The 16,160-nt window shown below is 39.7% G+C and overlaps 1 protein-coding gene across 1 annotated transcript in view; it reads right to left on the minus strand.

Moving 5' to 3' along the window:
* Positions 1-2,568: 2,568 nt before the first annotated feature.
* Positions 2,569-16,160, minus strand: part of LOC5575859 (cationic amino acid transporter 2) — a 33,477-nt gene continuing 19,885 nt past the window's right edge. Inside the window, exons 2-4 of the mRNA XM_021852208.1 lie at positions 13,785-14,145; positions 12,694-13,719; positions 2,569-3,200 (exon numbers count right to left, since the gene is read on the minus strand). Of these exons, the coding sequence (XP_021707900.1) occupies positions 2,806-3,200; positions 12,694-13,719; positions 13,785-14,139 (1,776 nt within the window). The 5' untranslated portion in view covers positions 14,140-14,145 and the 3' untranslated portion in view covers positions 2,569-2,805. The remainder of the gene's footprint in view (positions 3,201-12,693; positions 13,720-13,784; positions 14,146-16,160) is intronic.

Here is a 16,160-nt window from a genome sequence, read left to right on the forward strand (position 1 = left end):
CCGCACGGAGGGCCGTGCTTTGGGGAGCACATCCATCCTCCGTCAGTATCAGATGGTGACTGAGACAAACTGACCCTCTTCGAAGCCGGCTAGCCTCAAACGACTCAGGAACACGGCACAATGAACCACCGCAAGAGCAATGGACTATGGATTATATGGAAATTGATTGGACCAACAGCAGAGCACTCTCCTACCTGCTCAGTATGAGAGTGAAAGAATAGATGAGAGTGATGTAAATATAGAATCGTTAAAAAAATATAATCTGTATCCATAAAGAAGAATTATGATTCCGGCACCGTGGCGGCCATGAGCACAGAGTGCCTTTCAAATAAATATAAATAATATAAAAAAAAACAAGAATCGTTGTGAAAAAGTCTGATGGATCAACATATTGCATTAAATTAAGTAATTTCCCATAAAATCCAGAGCATGCATTTTTCATGATTTTATGAGGGATTAACGCAGAACTCCAGGCTGATTTTTTTTAAAAACTTGGAAAGCATTCTGACAGAATCCTGAATATGATTTTTCCAAAAAAAAATTGGATTGGTTAATCACTGCATGTTAGGAAAAAAATTTCATAGAATTGTTACCAAATGTTACAAAGTATAATGCGGATTTCAAAGATAAATTTGAAAAGAATTTTTTGACGCCTTCAGTAACATTCTTACACATTCCATCGTTGTATCTTAAGAAATTTCAATGATTTCCAGGGCACAATTTATTCATATATTTATTTTTTGATATAATTTTGAAAAAGGGAAAATTCTCTTTGGGTGATTTTTTATCAAAAACCATTTTCAAAAAGGCATAAAACCTCTTTGTCCTTTCTAAAACATTATAATTAAATCTAAAGGTTCTTCCAGAATGGATCCATTACAGATTCCAAATCTCAAGGGCTCACTCAAGGACTTTTTTTTCTTTATTCTGGGTATACATCTTATTCAAAAACTTACTCACGATTCTTACAAAATTCTAGAAAAGATGTTCAAATGAGATTCTATGAATACTATGTGAACGACTGACAGCATGATCTCACAGAGTCTAGAAAGTAATAATTGGCCGATGTTCAGACAGACCAGATTAGATGATAATTTGGCCATGTAAAGGTAAGTCAAGTACTCAACAATCTGTTTTTGTAATGCTCTTCGACCCAGATGTTTCATCAAATAGATAAGTTTCTTTATTACAGCAAATAATCCACATGATTTGTAATAACGAATGCTTAGGGTACGTTTTCCTGATATCATCAAAAACACTTGGCCCAGTCTAGCTGAACACAGACGAATTCATGGTTATGTGTAGATAGAATGCGCACGGTGCTTCATTTACCGTTATTATCAAACGAAAAACAAATCAAAACATTAAGCACCTGATGACCCATTCTACACCTACGGGCAGATTTTCAAAAGAATTTTTAAGGCGAAGTAGGCCGTAATTGAAATTTGTACGCGTCGTTGATGATTGTAGCTAATTCATCTCACGATTTAGAATCAAAGAAAATCAGTTGGCTTTAAACTGCCACAGCTGAAAAAGTATCAGCATACTTTATGCATGTTAGCGCGTACAGTGATACTTTTTCAAGTCAATATAAACTATCAAGGCTGAGTTTTATCACTTTGAAATGCAAGCTGAAAGGTCATCATGCCAAAACGAATAACGGGCTACTTAGCCTTAAACGAAATTTTGAGTTACGCCCTTTTAACGGCAAAACTGTCAACCACGTTGATTTTTAATTCATAAAATATTTTTCAATATCGGAAGTCAGGTTGGAATATTTTCAATAATATAAAATCATTAAATTTTCAAAAACTAACCATAATGGGCTGGTTATGTGCAGGCTCAAGTGCTATAAGGCATTGCGGAGCCGAATAAATATTGCAATTACTTAAAACTTGATTTTTCAACAAAAAATCTTAAAAATTTGAGAATCACAAGTGATGGGCCCAAAACGCAGTAGCGCTTAACCCGTATCTTTCCAAGAAGACCATTTTCTAATCAGTTGTCTACTTTAATTTATCAAGAATAATGTTAAAAACTCTTTTTAAAAAATCGACTTTGAAGTTTTTTTTTTAGCAAAAAACGATAAAGTAATTTAAAAAAGAAAAGAATCAAACAGAAAGGCAAGAGTTCATAAATATTAGCATTGACTAGAGCAAATCCAAACAATCATAGGCGGTAATTCTCAGATTGACAGGGTAAAACAAAGATGTGAAAATTGAATAAAGGTATCCACTCGAGTCTATTAAATGTCTCACATCTGAACATTTACGTTGCCAAATTTGTTAAGAGAATAGATTCGTTTTCAAAGAATATTATTGTTAAAAATTAACGCGTGATGTTCAGGAAATCCTTTGAAGTTCGATGCATTCCCACCGGCGAGAGTTTTTATGTCCGGTCTTCGCATGTGCCTATGTTTATAAACAGCTTCAACCTCAATTGAATCGCTCCCATCGTCCGTACCCGCATTTGTAATTTATTGAAGTGCTTTCTCATTGCAAGTGCCCTATCATTGCGGTTTTATGTGGTCAGACGGGAAGAATTTCTGTCAATATTAAAGATTGAAGGTTTATTTTTGAAATCATTGTTCCGTTTATTCTCGGTGTCATTGTCGAAAGAATGAAATTTTCGAAAATATAACAGACTGAGACGCCACAAATGTACGCCTATAAACTATGAACAAACATTGATCACACGTCGTAAAGTCGTATTTTTTCCTTACAACCACTAGCCTAAACACGGAATGAAACTCTTTGACCATGTCACTTAGTTCTTAATAATACCGATTGTGCACAAAGCTTAAAACTACGCCTTTTCGAGTCCTACCATGCAGAACGGATTCTCAAGCTGGCTTTCCGACAGGGTCTGACTACCGGAGCCAAGAACCGAATGTCGAATGCCGTAGGTGAAATAGATCACGAAGCCAACCAGCAGCCAAATGGAGAAACTGATCCAAGTGTTGACGTCCAGCTGGAACATGAGGTAGATGTTGACCAGGATGCTCAGCATGGGGACAAACGGCACCAGCGGGACTTTGAAGGTGATCTTGGACTCTTCGGTGGGTTGACACGCGATGACCAGGAACAGGATCAGGATCGACATGGCCAGTATGGTCAGGATCGTCAGGTTCAACGGATACTGAGCGGAGAGGTAGTCCTGGGCGTTGACCAGAATGGCACTGACGATGCAGGTGACCAGGGCTGAAAAAGGTTTGGAATTGTTTATTTAGTTATTGCAAGAGATTTCTTATATATACAGTATGCAGCCCATAACTGCATAACAGTAACATTCGACATATTTCACAATTTCGTGTTAATACCGGGGAGAGTAATCAAATAACAAATACTTTCGATCCATTTACTAAAGTCTGTGAGATTGTTCTAGAAAATTCGAAAAAAATATCTAGATGTTTTGTCACATTGGCAATTGTAACCGCATAACAGTCACATTGAGATTATACATGAGCCTCATAATGCAGTGGCAACGAAATTTCTATCAGAATTTTGTTCTGACTATTCACCCAATAAGCGATATGAGTTGTACAAAATTTCAGCCTCAAATAAGCACTTTTGAATTCTTAGTGATTTTTTGGAATATCAGTTCCCTCCCATACTGCAATAAAATGCAAACTTGGTATCCCATTTACTCAATGCCTACTTTTGTCCAATGTTACAAATATGCAGTTATGGGCAGTATGGCCCATATACAAGCGTTATTTTTATAAGTAATAGTAATTTCTGGTAAATGGATGACCTTGAAATCAATATCTATGGAAATCTATCGAAGATCACAGGATGATTCACCAGATGTAATGGACAGACACGGCCTCAATGTCACGCCAGTAATTTATCACAGATAAAGATAACTTTTTTTTAACTGTGATCACTTTATTGAGCCAGGAGTATCATTACTACTAGCGAGATGAAAAAGTTCCATAAAAGCATTTGGGCACTTCTACGATTCGTTTTGAGGAGTTGCCTCCATCTTCGTTGTCTGGAACTCGGAAAGAATGTGCACTAAAACGGTTCAAAATCAAAACAAAAATCAATCTCCCATAATCATAACGATAAAAATAATAGTCTGTTGAATTGTCAGTCATTCCGGTTGAGATTTATAGGAGGCCCAAAGTAGGTTTGTATGGAAATTACTACGGAGAAATTTTGAAAAATGTTCCACACACGTTAGTACTCTAATGAAGTGATATTTATAAGTTTGTAGTGCTGTGCGTACAATAACGGGCGCAAATTGATCACTGGGTCGAATTTGATCAGGTCTGTACCAAATAGCATTTCCTCCCAAGGGTGCTTAATGTATCGTTGGCATTACAGACATTCCATGTTTTCTAGTTTATAGATATCTAATAATAATTTTGAACTATTTCATTTATACTAAGATCAGTTTTGCATAGAACTATTCACAGTTTTTAAGGAACCATCTCGGAATCCAGAGATGGCCATCACAATGGCCGACTTGTGATTCTACTCGCGTTTTCAAATGCACTAAACTGGAGAAATAGTCGGTAAACATTACTGATCTTCTTATCTTAAGCTCTCTACTAGTGTCAAAATTAAAAGCGCACTGTTGTTTGATACTTCCTTCGCGAGATTAGTGCCTTTGAAGTTTGAATGTAATCTTAGAAGTTAGATTCCAAACTGTTTCACCTTAAAGGAGTAAGCAATATTGTGGGAAATTTCAGTACCAAACAATCCCCTGGTGCAAAGTTTACATGCAAACTTTGAGTGTTTAAAATATTGTGTAAGCCTAAGTGTGAACTACTGAACTCAGTTTTGAAATTACGGCGTAGAGCATTACAAGCACAGTTTTTTGCCAATAAAACCGTTTATTTTTGAATAACTTGCTTATTTGAAGGGAAATCGTCTACATTTGGGCGTATTATGTTGATTTTCAAAAAACTTATTTTGCAATAAAATGATTTGTAAGAATTTTTTCATCATTTTCAGAATTAGGAGACCCATATTTAATAGATTGGATTTTTTTTTATTTTTAAACTTAACAACGAGATTTAAAACTGTCACTAAACGTTGCAAAAATGAAAACAGGGCGATTCTCCGGAATGTGCGCTTTCTTACAAGGGTGAAAGGTTGAGGTTTCAGTGGAGTATAACTCATTAGAAAGCATATAAAATACATTATTCTGTATGATTCCTTCGCTTAATCGAGCCTTCAAAACACTTATCTTTCGAATGGTGGGTGAAGGTTGTGATTTCGCAATATGAATAATTTTAAATACCGTTTTGATTCATATTATGGACAGCTTCAAATTCCGGACACTCTCGTTTGTATGGGAAACATTTCACACGAAATGTTTCAATTTTCGCCGTCCAAAAGTTCTCATTTTCGAGGCTCGTTTTATTAGGTTTTTTCCATAAATATCATTGCAAATTTATAATGCCCAACTACCTTAGACGTCTCTTAAGTGGTTGAACGATTTCAATTGATGATTTGACTGTTCCATTATTGATTATCATGAGCTGTCCGTAATTCGAATCAAAGCGTCCGAGATATGAGGCAAAAGGGAGGGAGCGTCCGGAATAAGAATCATGAAAAGGCCACACGTTTTGATTTATTTAAAATTATTCAAGTTGCGGACGCGTATTCTTTACCCACCATCCGAAAGTTAAGGGCTCCCGACGCTCGATAACGCTAAAAAATCATACAGAATGATTTATTTTGTACGGTCCAAGCTGGGTCAAACTTCACTGAGGCCTTAAGTGTCCGTAATATGAATCAAAACGGCAAATAGAAATGTGTAGACTGTTCATGATTCGTATTCCGGACGCTTCCTTACTTTTGTCTCAAATTCCGGACACTTTGATTCGAATTCCGGACAGCTCATGGAAATCATAAATAGAAAATTCAAATCAACAATTGATATCGTACAACCACTAAAGAGACATTTCAGGCAGTAGGGCATTATAAACTTGCATAGATATCTATGGAAAATTGACAAAAATTGAAACTTTTCGTGTGAAATATCCAAGTACCGTTTTGATTCATATTACGGACACTTAAGGCCTCAGTGAAGTATAACTCACCAGAAAGCATACAAAATAAATCATTCTGTATGAGTCTTCTACGTTATCGGGCCTTTGAATATTTAACTTTTAAATGGTGGGTAATGATTTTGATTCCGCAACATGAATTATTTAAAATAAATTGAAATGAGTGGACTTATCATGATTCTTATTCCAGACGCTTCCTTACTTTTGCCTCATATTCCAGACACTTTGATTCTAATTCTGAACAGCTCATTAAAATCATAAATAGAAAAGTCAAATGATCAATTGAAATCGCCAAACTACTAAAGAGACGTATAAGGCCGTTGGGTAATATATCTATGAAAAATGCTTGTTAATACGTGCCTTGAAAGTGAGAACTTTTGAGCGGCAAAACTGAAACATTTCGTGTGAAATGTTTCCCATACAAAGTAGAGTGTTCGGAATTTGAAGCTGTCCGTAATATGATTCAAAACGGTAATTCATTATGAAAAAGAGAACCCAACATGGTATTTTTCGGAAAGGGCTTTCTCAAAAATATTATTTAGTTCACTTTAACAAAAAAGATCTAAATAATATTAAAACTTTAGAAAAGGCGAGACTTATGTTCGATATCCGTGTGACATGGGAACATTTCCTGAAACTTCTCCTTCTCTTCTTCTTTTTCTTGGCATTAACTTCCCCACTGGTATAGAGCCGGCTTCTCAGCTTAGTGTTCTTATGAGCACTTCCACAGTTATTAACCGAGGGCTTTCTTTGCCAAAGTTACCATTTTCGCATTCGTATATCGTGTGGCAGGTACGTTTGTACTCTATGCCCAGGGAAGTCAAGGAAATTTCCATTACGAAAAGATCCTGGACCGACCGGGAATCGAACCCAGACACTTTCAGCATGGCTTTGCTTTGTGGCCGCGGTTTCTAACCACTCGGCTAAGAAAGGCCGGAAATTTTCAGGACCCCACTAAGTGCCGTTGGTGCCAAAACTAGGGTACTGGTACAAAACATTGCCGCATGGATGCTAACTGCATGATTTGCGGACGCTAAGGACGTCTGTTCTGTGAAGGATGATACCATACAATTTGTATGCGCAAATTGCGGGGGCAATCATAAATCTAACTTTTGGTATTGCCCTTCGCGTAGGAGAGTCGTCGAGGCTCGTGCCAGGTAGATGAACAGTAATGTCCGTTTCAGTAATGGTAACGGTCGTTTCCGGAATTTCCCTGGTAGAGTATTGTACAACGCTCATTTTTCAGTTAACGCTTGCTTGATTAAAAACTTTACCCATCAGAAAGATTATAATCATGTCATTCACAAACTAATTTTATTCCGCCGGGTGGCCTTTCGAATCTTCGGGCAGCAAAACGGTGAGTCGACAATCAGAAAGGAGCGACCAACACAGCTCTTGTCCTCACACTTCCACGGGTCAAATGATGACAAAGACCGCCAGCTAAGGGTCGCGTACTTAGCTGGTAGTGCAGTCTGGGCACTATTGTCCTTCTGACATCAGCTAGAGTGAAGAGGTACGTTCCAAGCATCAGTAAACCAGGAGGTGTGGAGAAATGGAGAAAGAAGAAGAAATGAACGTTATTTTCGGCAACCGACCTGGCAACAAAATAAGGACTATGATTGGAAACTCGGTACCTGGAACGTCAGGACCTTAAATGAATCTGGACGAGTGAGCCTTTTGGCTCGTGAATTGCGAAGAGTAGGCTTGTGTGTGGCAGCTATGGACCTATGCAGGGGTTCACCATTTGACGTTTTAGCGGTGCCGTGTTATTTATGTAACCATAGAAACCAGTGAATTCCGCACCGCTTAAACGTCAAATTAGTGAACCCATGCATTGGTCCATTCAGGGAGTTCATTGACTAAAATCTGGAGAACGGAAATCAGAGCGGTAGACCCCGTCGCCAACACCGAATTCAAATATAACACCTACTACAGCGGTGGTGATAAAGCTGAACCCTGATTCGGCTTAATAGTGATCGGGATGTAGATGAAGCGCGTTATTAGGTGGAAGCCGATCAACGAGCGGGTCTGCGTATCGAGGATTTGGGGCAAGCTCTTCAACTACAGCCTGATCAACGTCTATGCACCGACGAACAACAATCCTGATCATGTGAAGAATGCGTTTTACGAATTTCTCGACAAGACCTATGGAGAATACCCAAAACACAACGTGAAGATTGCCATCGGCGACGCTAATGCGAAGGTCGGAAAAGAGAACTTCTTCCGCCATATCATTGGTAAAGAGAGCCTTCACTCTGTTACCAACGACAACGGCCTACGTTTAATGAACTTTCCTGCCACCTGGGGGATGGCCATCAGTAGCACCTACTTTGCACGCGAGGATATCCGTAAGCACACCTGGCGACACCCAAATGGCGAACTTTGCAACCAAATCGACCATGTTCTGGTAGATGGCCGACATTTTTCCGATGTCATCGATGTTAGAATGCCAAACAGACGTGACAGCTAGAAAAAATATCAATTTAAAACATAGTCACGTGAAAATTTACGGCCAATGTTTAAAAGACTTCATTTGGCCAACCGTGAACTAGGTGGCGGTAGTGATCAAACGTCAAACTCGAGCAAAAGTAATGCGAGCGCCACGAGTGGCTAGTCGGCCAACTACCAAATATTAGAATTGGGTTGTTTAGTGAAGAAAAATTCACAGCTGTTTGTAGCTTGATCGAAAGAGCTTATTTTTCTAAGTATAACACGATTTTATTGCACTCCAATATATTAATGTTGATATTATAAATGATTAAAATAGATTTCAATCCGTCGGCTCAATGACATTTCAGTTTACATAATGACAGCCGAGGGGTGATTCAAAAATGATTTCCATACTAATTTCAAACGTGCTGTAAAAATAATTCCAGATCACGGAAAATTGTAAAACTTTGGATTCTTCAGTTTTTAACGTAAATTCAGAATATGTAAGAATCTAGATACCCCTAAACAAGCCAATTGGGCGCTATTCTGCTGTACGATGAAAATTATTAGAGTGTTTGTCTGTTTGTCTGTGTTAGAACATTCAGGGGCCCTAATATCGACTCAGAACACTATCTCGTTGTAAACTAAAAGCACGGTTATCAACCGTTTCGAGTTCTAGAAATCGACAACCGTTGCGTTTCAATACCCAACGCCTGTGAGCAGATGGTGTAACAGCGGACTAACATCGAAAGCTCGACGAGCGGATTAGCGAAATCAACGAGAGCATCAACCTCAGCGATCTGTGGGAGTCAGTCCACGGAGCGGTGAGCACAGTAGCGCGAGAAGTGGTAGGTACTGCTCAACGAAGACCAGGGAACGGTTGGTTTGACGAGGAGTGCCAGAGAATGACGAACGAGAAGATCGTGGCTAGAATCCGGATGCTGGTGTCTGGTACCGGTCAGAGCAGAGAGGGGTACAAGGAAGCAAGGGCAGCTGAAAAACGAATCCATCGCACAATGAAAAAGGAGCATGAAGAGGCAGTAATTGCTCAGGCGCAAGAAGCTGTGGAACAGAACGACATGCGACGGTTCTACGAATCTGTCATTGGTGTGCGGAGAAAAACAGCACCGTCTCCCGCCATGTACAACGATCGCGAAAGAAACTTGCTGACTGATAAAACAATGGTGGCCGCCAGGTGGAAAGAGTACTTCGAGTGGAACTGGTAGAAGAATTCAAATCGATGACGATGACAGGCTGTGGAACCTCCAAGGCTAGATGAGGTAAAGGAAGCTATCAATGGGCTCAAGAGCAACAATACTGCTGTGAAGGACGAGCTCCTGGCCGAATTTCTCAAACACGGAAGTGAGTTGCTGCACGAACTCCTTCACCGTATCATTTCGAGGATATGGGAAAAAGAACAAATGTCTACTAGTTGGTTGTTGTTGTTGTTGTTGTTACAAAATCATGTCTGGAATTCTATTCAACAGATTGAGACCGCATGAGGAGTCCTTCCTTAGCCGAGTGGTTAGAGTCCGCATCTACAAAGCAAAGCCATGCTAAAGGTGTCTGGGTACGATTTTCGGTCGATCCAGGATCTTTTCGTAATTGAAATTTCCTTGACTTCCTTGGGCATTGAGTATAATCGTACCTGCCACACGATATACGAATGCGAAAATGGCAACTTTGGCAAAGAAAAGCTCTCAGTTAATAACTGTGGAAGTGCTCATAAGAACACTAAGCTGAGAAGCAGGCCGTTCAACGACGGATCGAATGTTTACCCTGCGTCAAATCCTAGATTGATTGTAAATAAGCCGCGTACGATTCAGTGAAGAGAAATGAGTTATGGCAAATTATGTCAGGACATGGCTTACCGGCGAAGCTGATCAGACTGATTCGTGCAACGCTTGATAGATCGAAATCATATGTGCGGGTGGTGGACGAAATGTCGTCAACCTAAGATGGGTTGAAACAGGCTTTTTCTTACTTGCTGTTTAACATAGCGCTCGAAGGTGCTATCAGGAGAGCCAGTGTGCAGAGAAGCGGTACCATTGTCACACGTTCTCATATGCTCCTTGGCTTTGCGGACGATATCGACATCATCGGGATTGACCGTCGGGTAGTGGAAGAGACGTTCGTACCTTTCAAGAGGTTGACAGCCAGGATTAGATCACGATCAACACCATAAAAACGAAGTACATGATAGTTGGTGGTCAACGTGGGTCCGGACGTGTTAGTGGTAATGAAATGGTGCTAGGTGATGAAAAGTTTGAAGTGGTTGAAGAATATGTGTATCTTGGAACACTATTGACGTGCGATAATGATGTTACCCGCGAGGTGAAAAGACGTATTGCAGCTGCGAGTCGGGCTTTCTATAGGGGCTTCGTAACCAGCTGACGACCCGTAGTCAGCAAACGAAAACAAAACTCGCAGTATACAAGACACTGATTCTTCCGGTTCCCCTGTATGGCCATGAATCATTGAAGGAAATCGACCGGAGAGCTTTCGGGGTGTTTGAACGTAAAGTGCTGCGAACAATACTCGGCGGTAAACTACAAAACGGCATCACGAGTTGTACCAAGTGTATAAAGAGGTGAATATTGTCAAGCGCATAAAACACAGCAGGCTGCGTTTGGCTGGTCACGTTGCCCGTATGCCGGAAGAACGACAAGCAAAGATAATATTCAGTAGAGAACCCGGACGAGGCCGTCGGCTTCATGATAGACCACGCACACGATGGCTTTTTTTTGCAGTTGAGGAGGACTTAAGGACACTTAACGTTCATGGCGACTGTAAGCGATTAGCACAGGACCGAGCCCAGTGGAGAAGACTCATCCATTCGGCGCAGATTCATCGTAGCGAACTGTAGCTCATCAAGTATCAAGTATCGAATCTTTTAATTTCGAAATTTTTGCCGATATCGTAGCAGATAATTTAAACTCCTCTCCTTTTTTTACTACGAGTAGCCGTTCAAACCAAATGGAAAAAAAACCCTGCCGCCACAGAAAATTTCTACTCCGCCTATTCGTCTACCAAAAATTCTAACGGAAAACCATCAGATAATGTACCCACTTCAAGTGACATATAGCTCCCTCTGATTTTATTTTTCTAACTGAACAATTGAATCAAATGATCGACGCAATGTTCAAAACCACCACTATGACTGAAGCAGTACAAGTTGGTCAGAAATTTACTAATCAAATTGTTATTGGATTACGTTGCTCTAATGGATCCCAATAATAATTTATATATTTTAAATTGGAATGCTCGTTTTTGGATGGTAAAGAGGACGAGCTGTTTACTTTTCTAACAGCTAATAACATACATATAGCAGTTATTACTGAAACTCATTTCAAACCTGGATCCAAACTCAAAAGAGATCCAAACTTTTGTGTTTATCGTAATGATCGACTTGATAAGGTATGTGAGGGAGTTGCAATCATCATTCATAGGCGTACAAAACATCATTTGAAGCTAGAATGTTTGAAACTTTAGGTGTTTCTGTTGAACAGCTTGGTAAAAATACTTTCATAGCTGCCTATTTGCCTTTTTAATGCTGTGGGCAGCACTATGTCCATAACTGTACACCTACCCTACAAAAAAATTTGAAAAATTGCTGGATTTTCCACAAAAAAAAATCCGTTTGGATCTGGGTGGCGCGTTGTATCCCGCTGTATTGAAAATCGTTGACTATGATTTAATTTCTCTTAGGGTTAATTATTTAGATATAATTACCTCCATCCAATGACTATTTTTGGTAATTGTGAGCTTATTTATATCCTACATTAGAGTAACTTGACCTCAATCTAGACGGGGCTTGAACCCCTCGATAAAAAAAAAACTTTAAGCAAGATACATGCTAAGAATGGAAGTTTACATTTTCAAAAGGGGTTTGGACTTTTCTAAACTTGAGTTTTTCCTTAGGAGGTGCATATTACCCCGTCTTTCCTTATAATCCTTCCGTAAAAATTGATTGTTACACCTAGGTCGAACTATTGCCCTACCTTACTCTACCTGGAATGAACTATTTAGCATGCAACGCCAATTGGCACAATCGGAAAAAATGTTCCTCACAAAAAGTTTTTCGGACTGATACGATAATCGAACACACTCCTTGAATAGATAACGCTAAATTCCTGGCGACACTAACTGTGTCGGCTACGCATCCCGCTATCATAAAATATGATATATTGATTTTCGTATTTTCATGGGCCATACTGTATTATTACACATCATCATCTTACCGTAAAGCAACAAACTGATCTTGACGATCTTCGATGACAGCGCGTTCGGAGATTTGGCAATGTTCAGGTTGAACAGCTGTTTCACAATCACGGACTTATCCTGGATGGGAACGCTGGTGCGGAAGTTGGTGTTCTCGTCGTATCTCAAAACCAGCACACTCAGCGCAACGATCGTGTAAGCCAACAGCGTTCCGATGGACATCATATCGATCAACTGATGCAGGTCGAACAGCAGAGCCATAGTTCCAGACACTATGCCCGATATCACCGTTGCCAGGATGGGCGTCTTTGTCACCGGGTGTACCGTTCTGAGCTTCTTGAACAAGATGCCATCTGATGACATGGCGTACAAGACTCGGGGCAAAGGAAACATGGCGCCTAAAGAATTTGTGCACAGCGAAAAGATCGCACCGATGGATACGATCCACTTGATTTCCTGCCATCCTAGCCAATCGAAGAGATTCGGAAACGGCGCTTTTGGATCTTGGTTGTAGTACGGTAAGGCCATCGTAAGGACAGTGGCCACACCAAAGTATGACAGGAAAATGATCAAGAGAGAAAATATAATGGCCAACGGGATGTTTCGGGAAGGATTTCGAGCTTCTTCTCCAGTCGTGGCGATACAATCGAATCCTACGTAACCGTAGAAGCATTTTGCAGCTCCTGCCATTACTCCGGCCAACCCATACGGCATAAATCCTCCAACACCTCCTTTAACCCCTTCAGGAATGTCCTCCGGTTTGATATTCCAATTATCAGGGTTCACTTTCGTTCCAACAGAGATCAACACCACAACGATCACCATCAGATTTACTCCTGTGAAGATGTTGTTCAAAACCGTTGACTCTTTCACTCCGTAGGCCAAAAGCGCAGTGATCGTTAGTACCACAAAGAACGAGAATATGTCTGGATGCTTCCCAAGAAAGCTCACCCTGAATTCTACGATACTCTGCAACGCTTTCTCCATTCGATGGTCGATCAGCGCGTCAATGTAGCCGCTTAGTCCTCGAGCCACGCTGGCAGTTCCTGCAAGTCGAAGAAGACATTAGTTAACTTCTGGAAAGGCCATTTCACGGAAACCTACTACCCACCAATAATGTACTCCAGCATCAGATTCCACCCGATCGTGAATGCGGCAAACTCCCCTATCGTAATGTACGTGTAGATGTAGGCCGATCCGGCTTTCGGAACCCGGGCCGCAAACTCCGCGTAACAAAGTCCGGCAATGGCGGCCGCAACGGCAGCTATCACAAACGACACGACCACTCCGGGTCCGGCCTGTTCGTAGGCAACCGATCCGGCGAGGACGTACGCCCCCAAGCCCAGTGTACTGCCAACGCCAAGGCCGGTTAAATCCAGCAGTGTCAGGACACGGGCCAGCTTGGAATGGCTACCGTCATCGTCGTTCGGTTTCTTGCGGCAGAGGGCCTTGAAGAATTTGTCCATTGGGTGCTAGAAGGGTTGAGGAGGGAATAAAAATTAATCCAGTTTTTTTGGAATACAAGGCATTTTCAAATAGCCGCCGATTCGTAAATTTTCATTCGATTTTTCTTTCAAACCACCCTCAGTTGACTTCAAAAAGGTACCCCAGCTATGTATCATAAATGCACAATGCACTTACAACGCCTATCTTTTTATGTAAAACGAAATTATATGATCGATTGTCAACATTTATACACATTATGATTAAGTGAATCGTTCCGGAATACCGTTGCCATTTCCGCCTGGGACCCTTCGCAGACATTTCCATTCTATGATCAAAACAAGCCGTGTGACAGCACAAGACACAGGTTTCGCCAAAGTCTCGTTTAAAAAATCTTAAAAGGAATCCTTAAGGACTGTTCATTTAAGAAAGTGGACACCTAAATATTAGCATTTTGGTGTAAAAATTCCATAAAAACAAATAAAATTTTGTTTCAGTGTGATCTCAAGTGTTTATTTTGACAGCAGACAAAAGTTGACATAAAAAAATTATAAATTCTAAACGATGGGTCGAATTGACATGGCGACTCTCAATTTTTTTCTGCACAAATGGTGTACAGAAAAACTGCCGTTCCGAGATTTGGCTTAAATCGCGAAGTGTCCAAATTCCTGACGACGTACGATACATCCCAACAGAAAAATTTTGGATAAATGATTTGGTATGGCAAGCAATTTGCTCCTGCGGTATGAAAGTACTACATATTTCACGACGGGTTCAATCAACGGCGAAAATTACAGAACTGAATGCATTAAAAAATGGTATCAAAAGAAAAGTAAGAGCATTCTCCAGCAATGCTCAATAAATGTTCAAATTTATGTGAATTTGATCGAAATCACGTTGATTTCCATGTATTTTAGGTAAACTCATGAATTTGTTCGAAAATAAACAGTTTACTGTAAAAAACACGTGTCCACTTTCTTAAATGAACAGTCCTTATGAACAAAAATTATTCTTATGAATAATGATATCCCTTCGGCATACGGATGTTTGGCATATTAATTTGCCAATATTTTTTTTATCAGTAAAAATAAACATTTAAAGAAAAGAGTAAATTGGACCAAACGTACAATTGACATGTGACTAATCAACAGGGCTGGAAGCGGCTAGACATATTAAAATTTGAATTTATAGACCTCATGCCTGAAAAACGTGATCAGAAAGAGACTGATCAGAAACCACGATTCAATAAAGATTCCTCAGATAATCCAACCAGTCATCTCTCATAGGAGCTTTCTAAAAAATTCTGTGAGGATTTCTTATAACATTACGCCAGATATTACTATACGTATTTTATGATTTCCTGAGAGAGAAATTCAGATGTTCACTTAAAGCTTCATTGAGTTAATATTCCAAAAATTACTACAGGAGTTCATTGAGCGATTCCAAAAAAAAAATTCACAAAAAGTTCCTCCCAGATTTTCGTTAAGGAGACCTTGAAGAATTTATCTAGATTTTTTTTAAAGATACCATCAGAAATTACTCAAGGGATTTCTTTAAAGATTCGTTTCTTAAGGAAGTGATCTTTCTCAGCACTCATCCAGTGATGTTTCCATTGAATTCAGAAACAATTCTGAAGATTTCTTCGGGGAGTCCTTTGAGTTACCTCTTATTTTCATTTAGAGTTTCTTCAATATTGCAACTAGAAACTTATCTAAATATGACCTTGAGGGATTTTTCCCAAGTTTTCTTTAAGAATCCATCAAGGGTTTTTTTTCCAAATTTCTTAAAAAAATATTCCCGATTTGTTTGAAAGAAATTCAAATTTTTGGAGAGATGTATGAGAAATCCTCGGTTGAATTTATTAGTAAAATTTCTGGAAGAATTCCTGTTAGATTTTGTGGAATAATCCTTGGCAGAATTTTGCGGTCTATTTTGTAAATCGAGCGGTTTCATGTGACTCATCTGTAGTCATTGTCGATCAAAGTAAGCATGCATATTTCAGATGTCACTCGTCGACTTCCATAGTAATCCAGTCACCTAGAGT

The sequence above is a fragment of the Aedes aegypti genome, chromosome 3 (genome assembly GCF_002204515.2).
Source record: "Aedes aegypti strain LVP_AGWG chromosome 3, AaegL5.0 Primary Assembly, whole genome shotgun sequence".
In the NCBI taxonomy this organism is placed as follows: domain Eukaryota; kingdom Metazoa; phylum Arthropoda; class Insecta; order Diptera; family Culicidae; genus Aedes; species Aedes aegypti.